At 40.5% G+C, this 16,448-nt stretch overlaps 2 protein-coding genes and 1 non-coding gene across 4 annotated transcripts; 2 read left to right on the forward strand and 1 right to left on the reverse strand.

Annotated features, from left to right (window-relative positions):
- Positions 1-2,050: 2,050 nt before the first annotated feature.
- rpn1 (ribophorin I) lies at positions 2,051-7,609 on the reverse strand. Its single transcript, XM_029502299.1, has 10 exons — positions 7,266-7,609; positions 6,499-6,563; positions 5,719-6,025; positions 5,417-5,626; positions 5,123-5,315; positions 4,824-4,923; positions 4,593-4,731; positions 4,080-4,199; positions 3,416-3,661; positions 2,051-3,327 (listed from the first exon to the last, which is right to left on the reverse strand). The coding sequence occupies exons 1-10, from the start codon at positions 7,503-7,505 to the stop codon at positions 3,145-3,147; spliced, it is 1,803 nt and encodes a 600-aa protein (XP_029358159.1). The 5' UTR covers positions 7,506-7,609; the 3' UTR covers positions 2,051-3,144.
- Positions 7,610-7,845: 236 nt separating this feature from the next.
- trnaf-gaa (transfer RNA phenylalanine (anticodon GAA)) lies at positions 7,846-7,918 on the forward strand. Its single transcript has one exon. It is a non-coding gene; the product is annotated as a tRNA-Phe (tRNA).
- A 3,241-nt stretch (positions 7,919-11,159) lies between these two features.
- Positions 11,160-16,302, forward strand: LOC115043052 (ras-related protein rab7). Of its 2 annotated transcripts, none has more exons than XM_029501127.1 (6): positions 11,160-11,476; positions 13,063-13,125; positions 13,391-13,517; positions 14,185-14,403; positions 14,560-14,688; positions 14,841-16,302. In XM_029501127.1, the coding sequence occupies exons 2-6, from the start codon at positions 13,073-13,075 to the stop codon at positions 14,934-14,936; spliced, it is 624 nt and encodes a 207-aa protein (XP_029356987.1). In that variant the 5' UTR covers positions 11,160-11,476; positions 13,063-13,072; the 3' UTR covers positions 14,937-16,302. The 2 variants fall into 2 exon arrangements, with proteins under 2 accessions (XP_029356987.1, XP_029356988.1); XM_029501128.1 differs by having other exon boundaries at positions 14,844-16,302.
- The last annotated feature ends 146 nt before the right edge of the window (positions 16,303-16,448 follow it).

Consider the following 16,448-nt stretch of genomic DNA (forward strand, 5'->3'; position numbering starts at 1 on the left):
ACATTTACAGACACTTTGGCCAAAATCAACAGCCAATTTAGTAGTTGTAATGTTTAAAAAGTGAAGAATGAGAAACATTAGTCAGGAGATTTCATCCTAATGATTACATGATAACTGACATGAGCAGGAGTTTCCAATCCTAGAGGCAACAGCCTCAGAAACCGCTTGAAAATTTTAAGCAAACAATGTCATGGCTTTAAAAGTTTCTGACTCATGAAAACGTGAAGGGGAACCTGTTGAAGAAGGCAAAGGGCTGTTTTCAAATTCTGCCTGTTCACTTGATGTCAAGGCAACGTCAAGAGAAATCAGCCAAATTATAAGAACAAAAATCCTCATCCTTCAAAATCATCCAGGGGAGCTATTTCAACTGACGTTGATAAGGTTCAACATGCATCCATGCAAACAATATTATACAAGAATTAAAACCCTGGTTCAGTCTCCATGAAATGACTGTGGTGCAAAATGTCAAAGAACAACATCAACAGCCTTGGAAATAAGGTGAAGTAATCAGTTTGAGAAGTACCAAAAAAAAAAAAAAAAAATCCTATATTAACATAAATTAAAACATAAAGTATAGTGCGTATATTAATAAAATAAAATAAAAAAGGCTAGATCAAAAAAAGAATGCACGTCACAACTGCGTATGGGGGCAGACATATTTCTGTAAGAAATGTTCTGTAGTCTGAGGAAACAACAACACTACAGCTGCAATAACCATCATATGTTAGGAGCAAAAAAAAAAAAGCTTGCAAGCAGCAGAACATAGTCCCAGCATGAGCATGGGCTGGCAGTGTGACTTTGCTGCAATAAGGGCCGATGTTCTACACAAAAAGCAGCATTTCCACAAAAATTATGTGGATAGGTTAAAACATCATATAACATGCTGACAGTGAAGGACACTAGCAAAATTTCAGTGCAGGAGTAGTAAATATTAAAACTATGAAATAAGTGCAGGAAATAGGAGACTGCCAGGATTCAGGATTTAGCATCAACTAGTTAAACCTTGGCTTCCCATGGGTCTTCCAAATGAGTAGTGTCCCGACAAAAAAAAAAATTCAAGAAAATTATGCATATATAAACATTTCACACATCTGCAAATGTGATGAAAGGAATAAAAGCTGAAGTAAATCTCTCAACCATTATTTGTCATAATAAAGCTGTGAGCCTAACCGATCTGGGATGAGGAACATTCATTTGGATTAAACATCGGGTATGGTGCAAAACTGAGTTTAAATGAATTTGAGTGATGTGTAAACTACAGACTTTATTTGGTTAAAACAGAGTTAAGATCAGAAGCAGACTTTTGACATCTGTTATACCATATGAACTAAATGTTAAAATCCTGGTGATGCATTTGGGTGTTTACTCTGAAAGATGTGTGAAAGGTGGGGGGTTTAGGATGGAAAGCAGGCCAGCAAGCTCTGCCTTACTGAGAACATCCAGTTCAAGAAAAAGTATTCCCAAATGCAACAATCTATTCCCCAAAACCTCAAATGTTTTGATTCAATTTGAGCAAATCCACATATTTGCCACTCTCGTAATCTTTCCATCTTGCTCGTCTAAAATTCAAATTTGCAGACGTGAGGTCAGTGGCTCACGCCACACAGTCCGTGAGGAGGACGTGAGTGAGCAGCAGCAAACTGCCCTCTGTGTGCAACTGTGAGAATGAGACTGAGCGGCTCTCCACTGCCTCAACTCTCAGGCACAAACACACAAACAAAAAGAAAGTCATTGTGTGGCCTTTCACCAGCATTGAGCATCAGTGCTAACAGACATTGTCTTTGCTTTCCCCTGCTGTGTATTTTCAGAATGATTATTGTATAGCACATACAATATGTTAACATTATCATTGTGAGGGGAACAGGGTCTGTTATTATGGAACAGGAAATGACCTGCCAAGACCCTTGATGACCTCAGAGGGAAAGTGATGACCTTGGACTGACCCTTATGTTTGTCCTGAGTTCAGACTGTAATCGAAGCAGGTCAGTTGTCACAGAGTGCTGGAAATTCCCTGTGAGGTGCCAGACTTAAAAGGAACACTAGTCATAGCACACATGTGGCCTCTTTTTATTTTGGGATGCTACAATGACATACTTTAATTCTCACGTATCAGCAGCATTTTTAACGGCATTAACAAAAGTTCAAATGCAGGGTGGTATTGTTGATGACGGTTGGTGATGGTTAAGTAGTGGCTTTTGATACAAGTGTGCCCTCTTTTGATGAGCCATGGGTACTGTCCCTACACAGAAAAAAATCCTATCCATCCATATATACCCAGTGTCTAATCTGAACAAACATTTTCCATGTCTAGTTTCTTCACTTTTTATTTGAAAGTTGAAAATTTTCCACATTATTGCCCATTTTACAAACATTTGTGTCTCATTTCTCATGTCTTCGCTCACATATCACCTAATCTCATGTATTCACTAATCTCATGGTTAAAAAAATATGCCACTTACAAAAACAGAGTCATACAAAATATATCAAATATGACTAAGGGAAATCAAAAACAAGCATTTGTGTCATTTTTAGATGACACAGAATCAGAGCTTTTTTCAAATATAAACATTAGTAAGGGCGAGTATAAAAAAATGCTTTGTAAGTGCAAGAGCGCTAAGATTGGAAAATGGAAAATCACCTCAATCCTTAAGAATTAGAGATGCTCAATCAGAATATGGAATATCTGAGTAAAGACATGAGACTGAAAACACTTGGGCCTCCCAGCTATTTATAAAAAAAAAAAAAAAAAAAAAAAAAAACAGTCATACATACTTCAAAATGAGGAGGACAAAAAAAAAAAAAAGCACAGTCCAGATCTGAACATGAAAATGAAGAGTCATGTCTGAGCAAAGTGTAGCTCAACAGAAACAAAAAATCTGAACTTTGTGATGTAGCTGCAGTGGAACTGAACATGCAGTGACCTCAAGTTTATCACAAGGCACGAAGGCACAAGTGTTTGGACAAACCCTTCCCTACTGAAAGATGAGATGTTAATAGTCCATGTCTGGATTTAAAGATGGTACAACAAAAATTATGTTTCAAGAATTGTGTCACATTTGTTTTAATTCTTACACATACAAACAGCTGGTGATGTAGCAGATGCTGTATGTTTGTGTTTTGGTGTGCTAGTGTGGCAGGAGTAATTTAGAGAGCGTCCAGCAGACTGTCGATACGGCTGACGAGTTCCTGTCTCCTGCTGGTCAGAGTCTTCTCACTCTCAATATAAGCCTCCTTCTTCACCTTGCCTCCCACCAGACGCTCTGCCTCAAGGCAGGAACGACAAACAAGTTCCTTCACCTGGCCGTCCAGCTTCTGCACCTCCCCAACCTGGCAACAAGTAAAAGAGTAAATAAGTGAGCAGAAATCTTCTAACTTCTTTTGGCATTACAATATTGAAAACACAAAAGCCATTCACCTTATCAGCCAAGTCAGAGCCCTCAGCTTTGAGGCGGGCCTGCAGGGTGCTGATTTCATTAGTCAGAGTACGATGGTCAGCCTCAAGCGTCTTCCGGCCGCTGTTAAGTGCACCAGTATCACGGGACTGCTTGTAGCGATTGACCACTTCGTCCATGTGTCTGTACAGACCCAGGCGTTTGTTAACCAGAGTCAGCACCTGCTCTGTAATGGAGGCCACCTTCATGCGCACCTCAGCAGCAGGGTCCTGAACAAAGAAGAATTAAAATATAAGAGTCAAATTTGACCAAAAACATATTTGGCTGATATGAAAAGTAAACATTCACAATAGCAGCTAATAAACTGAAGATGAGGATGCCAACTGCAGCCAATCTCCTTAAAGCAGTGTTTTTCAACCACTGTGCCACGAGATACTGTCTGGTGTGCTGTGGGAAATTATCCAAAAAGACGGTTAGCAAAGTCTTAGGCACAAGGCAATACAGCAAAAGCTATCTTTCATTTGGATATACTTTCACCAGGGATGCAATGAAAAAACTCAGTTGTGCTTGGTGTGTGGTGAAAAGAACGTTAGTTATATCAAAGTTATATCAAAATTATAAAATAAAAGCTATATTTTATTTTCTTCAAAAAAAATGCCTTATAGAGACACTTTAACACTGTCATACCTTTGTAATGGCAAAGTCAAGGCGAACATAGATGATGACAGTGAAGAAGAGAATGTAGAAGGCCCCAACAACCAACAGAGGCTCCTGCAGCATCAGAATCTTATTGAAGTTATAATGAACCTGAACAAAGGAGAAGAAATATATTAATTTCACTACAGGAAATGTTTTTTTTATATGAATTGTAAAATAAATTGTAACATCTAGACTTGATGACCTAATGTCTAGTGCTGAAAAAGACACTGTTCCAAATCAAAGCTCTAAACTTATTGGGTACTGGATTGGTGTGTACTGAACAAATTCATAAATCCCTCAAGGCAAATTCAGGGTGAGTTCTCACCCACATAGAAACAAAAAATAGCTAGTTCCAACTTGTCAAATGTGAGGAGTGGGTGAGCTTTGAAGGTCGAGGGTAGCTATGCAGTTAATACTAGCTAAAATACTAAAAATACTCCTGAAAAAAAAAAGAAAAAAAAAAAAAAGAAAAAAAACATGCATCGTCACTGGTAGCCTTACCACAACATCCTGAATGTGCTGCTCCACCAGGTTGTTCTTGGTGGCGACAAGAACAGGTCGGCCAAAGGTATCCAGATATGTATAGTGCAGCTGATTTGGCATACGATCGATTCTGTAAGGTGTGTCCACATGGATGTGTCTGATCGGACAAGACAGAATTTGGAGAAATTACCAATTGTAGAAACATGCCACTCTTTCTGTTATATTGTAGACTTCCTTAAAAACACTGACCTTGCACCCTCTGGCAGAATGATTTTTACAGTCAGGGAGTCAATGACCTGGTCATCATACACATGGTCAACTAGTCTCATCTTCAGCGCATATTGATCACCTAGGAGATGAATTGATGCTTAAGATTACCACACACCCTAAGATACAGTGGTTAGCAGGGATCAGTCTCTTAATCAGGAAGGACATTATAGTTTAAATCACAATGATATCAGTCATCAGCAATGTTGCTTCTCTACACTGACACACCAGAATTCAAAGTTTCCATTTTTGTTTGTTTAAGTTCTCAACAATCGGCTCACCAAGGGTGTAGAGGTACTCATAGCTGGGCAGATTGTAGCCAATGATGTAGTGGGTCTTCCAGCCTCCAAACAAGGGGAAGCGAGGCCTGACCTCCACTTCCACTGAGTCATCCAGAACCTGAAGGTGGGACGTGGAGATATTTCCAATCTCATCTCTATAGTAGACATCCTGAGCTGAGGCAGGAAGGATCGTCTGTGGAGGACAAAAGACAAATTTAACATTGATATCACATAAATAGCAAAAAAAAAAAAAAAAAAATGGGCATAAAACAAGGTTTGCGATTTATAAAACACCTTAAAGGATTTGACAGATGAGATGCCGCTGTCTGACTGACGCTGGTAATCATAACGTGAAAAGGGGCCCTTCAGAATGGCTCCTGTGTGCCTCAGGTCAATTGTTTCTTCCACAGCAATGTTGCCCCAGTGAGACACCTCAATGGTGCGAGTGATGCTGCTGATGGTGAGGAAGGGTGTGTTGTTTTCATAATGGATCTTCATTGTGTCCTGAACAGTAGGGAACACAAAGGACATGTAATGTTTTGGCAACTATGCTTACAGTTTCACCTGAAGCCCATCAAATCTGGTCAGAGGTGTACCTCACTGAACGGGGCCACATCACGGAAGGGTCCGTACTCAATGATCTCATCAGACTTGGTGGGATTACCCAGCTTGGTGTAGCTCTCAACAGTCTTTGATGCAAGGCGGACACGTGTGGTCTGGCTGCGGGTGGGGTACGGTGAATACAGGTAGTGGTTTCCCTGAAATACCACCAGCTGGCGCTCGGCCTGTGTGATGTGTGTGGGAAATGGCTTCAGGACATGGCTGAAAGTCATCTCCACCTTTGCTTTGAGCTGGGCACCAGCTGCCAGACTGGAGGGAAGCTGCACTTTGTAAAAGTCCCCACTGTACAGGAGCAGATTACAAACACAAGAGTGTATTAGTTAAGATGATCTTCATAATTCTGCGGTAACATGTCAACAAGTCATTTTTTATTTTATTCACATACACATAAGAAAACTTGTGATTCTGTAACCAAGTATGATCATTATCTATATTCCCTATAAATGATTGCTCTCTGATCCGACTGGTTGTGAAGCATAGTAGTATAATCACTGATATACTATATTCTCTCTCTCATGATATGATAAAAATGGATTTGTTTAACTCTTGATTTTGTGTGTGCCAGTCTTAAGGCAACAGTGGAGGGCTGACGAGGAATCCCTCAGTAACTAGACTAATATAGAAAAAGTGATCGCCACGGACACAATAGACTAAATGCGCTCAAACAAAACATTCCAAATACACTGAGGTATGTTTAGTGTCTGTTTGTTTAGTTAAGAATCTGAGAGATGATTTTTTTTGGGAAACTCTCTCACCTTTGACCCTGGATCGTTGTTTGCTGGAGTTCAAGTATGCCATCCTCCTCTTCCTCACCCTTCACCTGTGAAGACATGGTTGTCAGAGCGCACCTTCGTTAAAATGAATACATTTTGGGGTAATGTGCAGACTATGCGAGTGCTTTGTAATGTTATTAAAAAACGACCCTTCCGAATGATCATATTGTATATTGTTGTGCACGCACACAGCAGCGCTGCCGTCTCATTCATAAAGGGGCAGGCCTGCGCAGTCAAACGCGGAAGTGAGCTCTGCAGCGCATACGTGTCATTCAGCCACTGAGAGAGCGTGCAGGACTGCGGAAGTCAACGTTTTTATATCCACAGGCTGCCATTCAAATGATTTTCTCTCATCAGAGCTGTTTGGGTCATGCATTTCTGCTCACAGCTGCAGTGCTGCGCTGAAAGCCTTGCACTAAGCAGTAAACGCGTCGAGGTAGTGGCTAAACTGTAGCTTTAGCTCTAAGTGCCCACTGACTGACGGCAGCTTTACAATGAATCATGTCCGTGTGGCTGTGATTGAGCTCTTTCACTCAAGATTGTTTCACCGCATGGTAGCGTGCCTTTATTCACCCCTGCACCACCTGTTCTCCCCCCAAAGCAAAACAAATAAACTCGACAGCTGATTTATCAAAGGATTTAGCAAAGCTAAAGTCCGTGTAGTTGCTAGCAGCTAACAGGCTACAGCTAGCTAGCCGGCGACAGGCAGCGGTGTCGGTGTCGTATAATTCCCTGGTGTTTAGGCTCACCGAGGCTCCAATGTAGGCCAGGTTTGGGGCCAGATCCGCCTCTACCGCCAGGACAAAGCTGTGGACGGCAGCGTGTCCCTGGTTGGACAGCACGATCTCCGCGGTGATCTTAGCCAGATGGGTGCTCAGGTCCACCGTCCTCTTCACCTCCTCGTTCACCAAACTGTCCGCTGAGACCCCGGAGCCGGCGGCAGCCACAAGCAGCAGACAGGCGGCGAGAAGTAGCGCCTTCAAAGCCATGACCAAAGAAAATGGTGCTGGAATTCCTGGACTTCGGTGGAAAGACGAGGGTAAAATGTAGAGCAGCAAAGAAAGGCCGCCGTGCCGCTCTACATCAGAAAGGATGACGCCTCATTCGGCCCGACGCGATGACGTAACGGCGCGCGCTTTACGACGCGCTGTACGTCCGGAGACACGAAACGATCAGTTATTTTTTTGGAGAGGGCAAAACGATAAAGGTATTCATCCACGTTCAGTCTTTTCCCGCAGATGTGTCTGTTAGTTTGTCCTCAACATTAAGTGGAGCTAATCACGCAACGCAACTGACTAATCGTGAACAAGTTTAGGCACTTTCTATCTGGCCGAAATAGCTCAGTTGGGAGAGCGTTAGACTGAAGATCTAAAGGTCCCTGGTTCGATCCCGGGTTTCGGCAGAAGTCGGTGACATTTTAACTTGAACGGCGTTTTTTGCCATATCACACTTTACAGCAGAGCTGAAAACCTGCAGCCTAGCTACTGCTCACCTTCTGCTGAAGTTCATGTGAAGTTGGATCAACTTCGCACTTGATTCATCACACCAGTAAACAATTTCTTACTAAGTTCAGTGTCTCTATTTCCAGATCATATCAAATGCAACATGATCGTTTTTAAATTGTGCTCCCGTTTATAAGAAAACAGAGCAGAAAGTGGTGTGTAGTGACAGATTGTTCCACTCATGCCGGCCTGGCTGACAGTCAGGATAGAGTCCAGGACAGGTCAAATCCGCCAGTCACGACTCCTGCACTACCACCTTCTCCTCCAAATATCGTTTCTTCAAGTTTCAAAAAACCAAGATGATGGTGGAAAACTGAAAACTCTACCAAAGAATTGTTTCCAAATTTGTAAGCAAATATTATCAAGGCCATAATTGTATAAAACCAACATTCACAATAAATATTTTGCCAAAAAGTGCAGAAATATAAAATGACCTTCAGATTGTATAAAGGTTACTTTTTGAAAAAATGTCTGGAAGAAGTTGCCGCATCAGCAAGGCTACATGGAACATAGAGTGTAATCAGAGCTACTGATTACACATTAAAGGCAAGTGATTTGAACCTGATACAGTTTTTCATACTCAGATAGCTGTTCAGTGTGGGCTAAAAAAATTTTTTGGTGCTCCTATGCAGTTGTTTATGCTCATGAACAGGACGAGAGAGAAAAAAAGGGGAGATGACATTTGCACATATTAGCAAATGTCATATATAGCAAAATGATTAAAAAAGGACAATTTCTTTGTGAAGGGGAAAAGGCCCAGTGAGGAGACAGAAGAAGAGCCTGTGACTTCCATGAAAAAGAAAGCTGCATTTAGGTTCGGGGTTAGGGGGCAGAGAGGATGTTACTCGTGTTATGTTGTTGGCGTGATGTTACGAGGACGCTGCTAATAAAGTTGCATATGAGTGCACGATGGATTCACGTTTATTATGATATTTAGAAAATAGCACAGTTTTTATGCCGATCGTATCATTTTATCTTGTTGCATTTGTCCGCCACACCTTAAAGGCCGGTCTGAGGAAATATTGTCTGACATTAAACCGGTCTGTGGCGCAAAAAAGGTTGGGGACCGCTGCCTTAAAGCATTTGACCACAGTGAATATAAAATGTATGAGATTGACAATGACCACTTTTATAACCAAATAAATAGGAACTGTAAATACTACACAGATGAACAATGTTGCTCTACTGTTAAGACAGGAGGGTCCTTTTAACTTCACTTCAATAGTAGAAGCCTGCATAGAAATTATTTCAAAATGAAGGACTATTTAAGCAAATTCAATAAATTTAATGTAATAGCAATGTCTGAGACCTGATTAGATAATCAAATGGATGAGTTGTTTACAACTAATAGGAACAATAGAAAAGGGGGAGGCGTTGCCTTGTATGTGGACAATACTCTAAGATGCAGATCAATCAAAAGCATGTTCAATACTGTAGAAAATGTTGTTGAATATCTAACAATTGTAATCGCTGAGGAGACGCTGAGGAGACGATATAAATATTGATCTATTAAACCCACATGGTAACACAAAAACAACAGATTTCATCAGCAATAGTCTTTCTCCTGTCACCTTAAAACTAAGTAGAATAACAACTGATCCTGCTACATTAGTAGAAAATATATTTACAAATACACTCTGAAATAACTGCTGGGTTACTGATGAATTACATAACTGATCACCTTCCTGTGTTTGTTATTTTTCACCATCTCTTATGGACCAAAAAAGACAGTAGTGTCAACACTTGTAAGGCATTTTGACACAAAACATTGGGTGTGGTTGCTGCTCTCAACCAAAGCTGGAATGAGGTCTATGCTAATGATGATCCAAATAAATCACATGATGTCTTTCTAACCCCATTACTTGAATTATATGACAAACATTGCCTTCTAAAAGAGATGAGTAGGGAAAAATAACAGAAAAAACTTGGATTACCAAGGGAATTGCGAATGCATCCAAAAAGAAAAATAGCATATGAACTGTTTTTAAAACATAGAACTAAAGAAGCAGAAAATAGATATAAGACTAATAAAAATAATTTAATAACTATAATTATTGGAACCGCTTCTGAGTGCAGTGGAAAAAGAGCTGAAAGTTCTTAAAAATGTATTTGATATCAACAACTAAACATTTTGTGTTTGGCAGCCAAAAGTAGCTTGTTGAGTTAAGCTCAAAATTAATGATGTTGAAATCGAATGAGTGTGTCAAACATATACTGCCTAAGGGCTGTTGACCCACATATTCATGAATTTGGAGGGTTGCGAGTCTAACGGAGCACTGCATTTTTAATTTGAATTGTATTGTTTTTAATGTTGAGTGCTGTTGCAGTATGATTATTGTGGGCAAATTAAATGTGATACAAAACAAAAATGTAAGAATTCAGTTTGGATTTGTAGGATGTAGTTTAGAACACATGGCTCAAAACTGAACAATTTAAAGAGCACGATAAGGAGGCAAGCAGGACTACAGCATCAAATGACCTACTTCAAAAACAAATATATTTATTTATTACAAAGAAAGGAATTCCAGAAGAAATACATTTGCCATAGTGGTTGCCAGCAAATACCCAGCTTGTGAGATAAACTGGCGAAAAGAGATGAAAACTGCTGATACATCAGAGGATACCTGAGTAGTGTGGATCCCAAAGATCAGCTAAGATATCAGCACAGCTGCAGACCAGACATGCAGTGTTAACTGAGAGCAGGCAGAGCTGCCAGAGCAAAGTCAGGACTTATTCTTGGGTGGCACCGCAGGGAGACTGCAAAGATGGCTGATGTAAAGCAATGTAGTAAATGTCTGGAGTGAGGGACAGCAGTGAGCAGCAGGGGGAAGAGGGGGGCAGGTCACAGATTAGCACACAGAGCTACATACTTGCAGCAGCAGGCCTGGATATTAGCTATTGTGTGATCATCAGATTGAGAGCTTTATTTTTCTGTATAATTCATAACATCATTGCTGTAGTTTGTGGAGCAAAAATTCAGCATTTGATCTTTGCGCACTGTAAAGGTCCTTCTGTGAATACAATCTGGCATGAAGAAATAAGTAATTGGAGACAGTTGTGTTTGGCCGAATCCTGCGCAGCCAGGCGTGTCCTGCGCGTGACGTCAGCGCTCGGCAGCAGAGCTTGTTTTGGAGGAAGTGGCTGGTAGCAGTTAGCTGTTAGCTCGGCATCGTCAACGGGAGCGCGGCGGCACAGACAGCTGTAGGGAAGCGCTCTTCTGGCACAAAGGGAGATACACATCTGCTGTGGCAGTGTTGACTTCGATGGTCGGAGATAGTGGCGAGGCGAGCTGCCGGGGATAAATTAGCTGTCGTCGCTCGAAACCTGTTGTTTTGTCCACGGCAGACATTCATAGGAGCCGTTAGCCTGTTAGCTAGCCTGCGCCTTAGCTAACGACCCGACCGAGGCAGAGGAAAAGTCCCCGTTTGAGGTTTCTTCCCCACAGGATCTTCGCCCAGGTTGGTGTGTTGCGACTTTTACTTTAGTTTTTCCCCAAGATGTAAGTTAACGATCCGGTTGTCGTTCATTTAGTTCCGCATTTATTAATGCACCCTGTTTTGCTAAACGTTAGCTTAAATTAAGAAGTGTCACTGTAGGTATGTGTTGCTATTGGAGGAGTTCGAAACCTTTAATGTCAAAACATACTAAATAATGTCACTGTGTCAACCAAACTACCTTTCACTGTGTTCAGACATTCACTCGGCGCCTCTTTGGGATTTGGTGCCCAGGTCCACTGCTCATTCTCCTTTGCTAACCACTTGCAAGTGTATTCCGTATCTTTGATATTGTTGGATAAAATGCTGGGACGGGACACTGCACAGGTCATCCAGTCCACCAATGAATATTACATGTCGACAAATCGTTCCCGTCTATGGGTTGTTCCTACATGTGTGTTGAATTTTGTAACTATTGTGGTCGCCGTGCTATTCATGCTTGCCAAGTCATGGTTCCGTTAGTCCTGTGTTTTTAAACCATGTGATCAGTCCCTGACACAGTGTCATGGGGTGCAGATTATGGAAGCCAACCGACAGCCTTCTGCTTTCTGCCTGATAATACCTGTGATTTTCGGTCAGTGGCTCTCTGACCACGTAAGACGGGTTCAACGTTAAATGTTTTGTGGATATGGCTGTTGAATTTTATTTTTTTTTTTATTTCCAATGCAGCTTTTCCAAGGTCTAACCTTATTGGACTGATGGCTTAAGTCCCTTAGCAATAGAATTTGGACTTTGGTCATTACAGCTGTATGAGGTGGTTTATTATTGCAAAGCTCACTCAGCCAAAGTCAGAAAGCCTCAGTGATGTCCTGGGCAGCTGCAACGATGCAAAAGTTTGATCAGCCATGGAATTTAGCCATAATGTTTAGTGATTTCAGAAGATTTGCATTCATGAAAACAGACACATTTCTTCATGGCATTTGGTGAAATACATGAAAATCTTCTGGGGATAAAGTTAGAGAGATGTTTATCACACATCTTGCACTTTTCTCAGTTTATTCAAATTAGTTGAGTGGGGGAAAGAAAAATTGTATTTGAAAAAGAGTTGAAAATAGCTAAGACCTATAATGAGAGCATTCAATGTAAGAGTCATCATGACATATTACCTTATAGGATTGTAATCATTAACCCAATTTATGGACCAATTCACTGTATTATAGGGTAAGTGAGTGAGTTCCATTTTATAATCCATTGCAATGTTCATCTTTATTCGTACAAAAGCTGTGAAACAATATCGTTTTTCCCTTGTCAAAAGCTCAAATATGACAAAAGCACTGATTGGTATAGCAATTAAAGCACATACAAAATGAGTTCAACAGCTCTGGCACAGCATTGTTCCCTGCGCTTTGACAAAAAAAATCATGCATTGTTTGTTTCAAAAATTGTGTTCATTCTTGTGGAATGATCATCTTTGATACATACCAAAAGGGTCATAACTGGGACAATGCTATTCTCCTTGACTTTGGGCAATTCCAGTATTGTGGTGCTTAAATTAGGATAATTTGTTCCCCCCTCTAATCTAGCTTTTTGCCCTTTTTTTTTTTTTGAAGGTGTGGCATAATGACGTCAAGGAAGAAAGTACTACTCAAAGTTATCATCCTTGGAGACTCTGGGTAAGTGATGCTGAACCTCTGATGCTGCCTCTAAGTTAAATGGATCAGATGACAATCAGTGACACTGCCTGATAGCTCATTGTGAAGAAGGAACTTTAGTTTAGGTCTTGAATGTTTTCTGACAGTGACATGCTCACTCAAAAACAGACCAGGAACATTGTTCTCTACTTTATCAATCAATTAATCACAGTGACACTTTCTGTTTCACTTGTTTCTGCCCAGTGTAAACTCTGAACCTTGTCTTGTGATTTATTTATTTCTATAGAGTTGGAAAGACCTCACTGATGAACCAGTATGTGAATAAGAAGTTCAGTAACCAGTACAAAGCCACAATAGGGGCTGATTTCCTGACAAAAGAAGTCATGGTTGATGACAGACTTGTCACAATGCAGGTAAGTAATCAGTTACTGATTCCCAAAGGAATGTCACACTGATATTGTCTCTCTCTTTGGAACAATGTAATGTATTCGATGTAATGCTGTGTTACTTAATAAAAACAATCTGTTTTTATTTGCAGTCAATTATTGGCTTGCAAATGTTTTAGAGTTCTTGCAAAATTACAAATTTCTTTAACTTTTCAATTAAAAATGTTTATTCAAATATATCCTTAACTTGACTGCACTAATTGTCTTCCTCATAAGTCTTTTATATTATTTGAGGGAATAGATCTCTTCAGGATGTATGTTTTTATCTCTTTGCACTCAGTCATTTTATAATCACAGTTAGATTAAATTAATCGTGGCCTGGACATTAGCAGCAGCTCTATCTCAATGCATTTACATTGTAATGTAAATTGAGGGGTAACTGATCAAAATCAGTTTCTCAATAACTCATCAGTCTCACTTGTTGACAAACAAGATCAAAGATGAGTGAGTGTTGCTCCACACGTGCTCACACTTCAAATAAATGGTGTAAACACAGGAGATGATGGAAGTCTGGTTGATGTGAACCATCTAAGCAATCAAGTCAAAAGGTGATGACATTATTTTGTGCATGTAATCCTTTATCCTTACTGCTCCTTCACAGTGTCTCTCTGTCTCTCTTATCTTTGCACAATAGATTTGGGACACAGCGGGTCAGGAGAGGTTCCAGTCCTTAGGTGTTGCCTTCTATCGTGGAGCAGATTGTTGCGTCCTGGTGTTTGACGTGACAGCACCCAACACCTTTAAGACCCTAGACAGCTGGAGGGACGAGTTCTTGATCCAGGCCAGCCCTCGAGACCCTGAGAATTTCCCCTTTGTGGTGCTGGGCAACAAGATTGATTTGGAGAACAGACAGGTGTGGATTTGGAAAGTCTGGTTTATGTTTATTTGCACTGTTCATGTTTTTATAATAGGAATAAGGAGCCTAAAGAGCAGTTCCGGAGTCTTTAAATAATTAGTTAATGGGTGTAACAGCAATTTCTATGAGCTTAACAACTCTTTTATGTTCCAGGTAACAACCAAGCGGGCACAGGCTTGGTGTCAGAGCAAGAACAACATCCCATATTTTGAAACCAGCGCCAAGGAGGCAATCAATGTGGAACAGGCCTTCCAAACTATTGCACGCAACGCTCTTAAACAGGTAACAGGATGCCAGCAAGATATTCTAATAGGCATGGTGGCTCAGTCTCCTGAGCATTCAGAAATAAGGTTTTTTTTTTCCCAGCATCCATTTCCATGGAGCCCGGCCCTCACAGCACCATGTACTCATTCAGATATATTGTCTGATTTCAGGAGACCGAAGTGGAGTTGTACAATGAGTTTCCTGAGCCAATAAAACTGGACAGGAACGAGCGAGCCAAGCCATCGGCAGAGACCTGCAGCTGCTGAGGACTCCGAGGATCATCCGGGGAGGGTGGGGTGGCGTGGGACACACACACACACACACAATCCTGTCTTGCCTTGTCTAAATATCCCCCAAACCCCTTTTCCTATGGCCCACTGTGTTGATCCCTAAAGCCCAATAAACAAGCAGCATCCCACTCATAGAGTATACTACAACACACAAACATGCTGCGCTCACCTCTTTATGTATACAAAATACAAACATTTTCTATAAAATGAGTCTTCTAGCCCAAAGAACACCTGAAGGAAACATGGCATTTACTTGTATGATGCTTACTTCCCAGTGTTTCTCCGTGTATTTTTTCATAGTGGTGGTGGTTTGGGCTAATCTCAATTTCAGTTTCATGTATATCGCTGCTTTCACACCCAGTTTTGCTTATCTCTTTTCTCTTTACATGTTTTTGTTTATGAGTAAAGTTGGACAAAATGGGTTTTTTTTTTTTTTGGTTTGTTTTAGTTTTTTAACATTCAGTTTCTGAAGCAGTGGTGGTTGTCTTCTTTCTTTCACAGCCCGCCACTGCTGCATGATTAGAGCAAACACTGCCCCCCCTCATTTTACTTACTTGTTTTATGGCTGAGTATGTTTCAGTCATGAGCATTTGTTACTCTGGTTTCATTTTACCTCATGCAACATTTAAAATGAGTGTGTGATGGTGCATCTGTGGTTCACACTAATGTGCTGCATGCTGGTTCTCTAACCTGCATAGAGCTGAAATCAAGATCAGTGAAAAGCCCATCTGAAAGTGTACAGTTTTTTTTTTTTTTTTTGTTTGTTTTACAACAACTGAAGACTTGTTCAGACATCTCATTTTGGAGCCACAGTGAATACAGTTGTAGCTCAGGTTGAGGACCTGAACCCAGACTCAGCTCCTTGATGTAAGTGCTGTACTCAGCATTCTATTTGCTGTTCCTCTATTAGAGTTGTGCAGAGGAGAGAGAATTTCCTCAATCACAAATATCATTCAGAACAGAGAACTATCAGCTAGGACATTTATTTTACTGTCAACTAGCAAGACATTTGCAGACTTCTCAATCATTGTGTGGGGAAGCCAAACAGCTGTGTTGTAAATCTCCATATCTGACTGCCAGTTGCTCGTGTTGGCAAACAGTTTAAGTGCTTGATATTTCTTTTAACCAATCAGATTTTTAACTGTCAGTTTGAATTATGTTTAAACTTTGAAATGCATTATAGATTACAAGATAGCATACATACTGTAACTTTGAAAATAAAAATGTGGGGGGTGAGAGTTTTGGCATTCATCATTATGTAATTAATATGATAAATGCATAGCATCTACATTGTTTCAAAATGTCTGCGTTTCAAGTAATAAGGGTAATAAAAATCTTGAATAAAGCATTCTGTGCTTCTTTCTGACATTTATTCACAAAATCTCAAACACTGAAGATTTCTATTCCATTTAAGACACTTATACAAGCAAACAGGAAAATACAATGTGTAGCGCTTAACTATAAAAGCAGTTATGTAGAAATAAGGCC

This window comes from Echeneis naucrates, chromosome 5 (assembly GCF_900963305.1).
Source record: "Echeneis naucrates chromosome 5, fEcheNa1.1, whole genome shotgun sequence".
In the NCBI taxonomy this organism is placed as follows: domain Eukaryota; kingdom Metazoa; phylum Chordata; class Actinopteri; order Carangiformes; family Echeneidae; genus Echeneis; species Echeneis naucrates.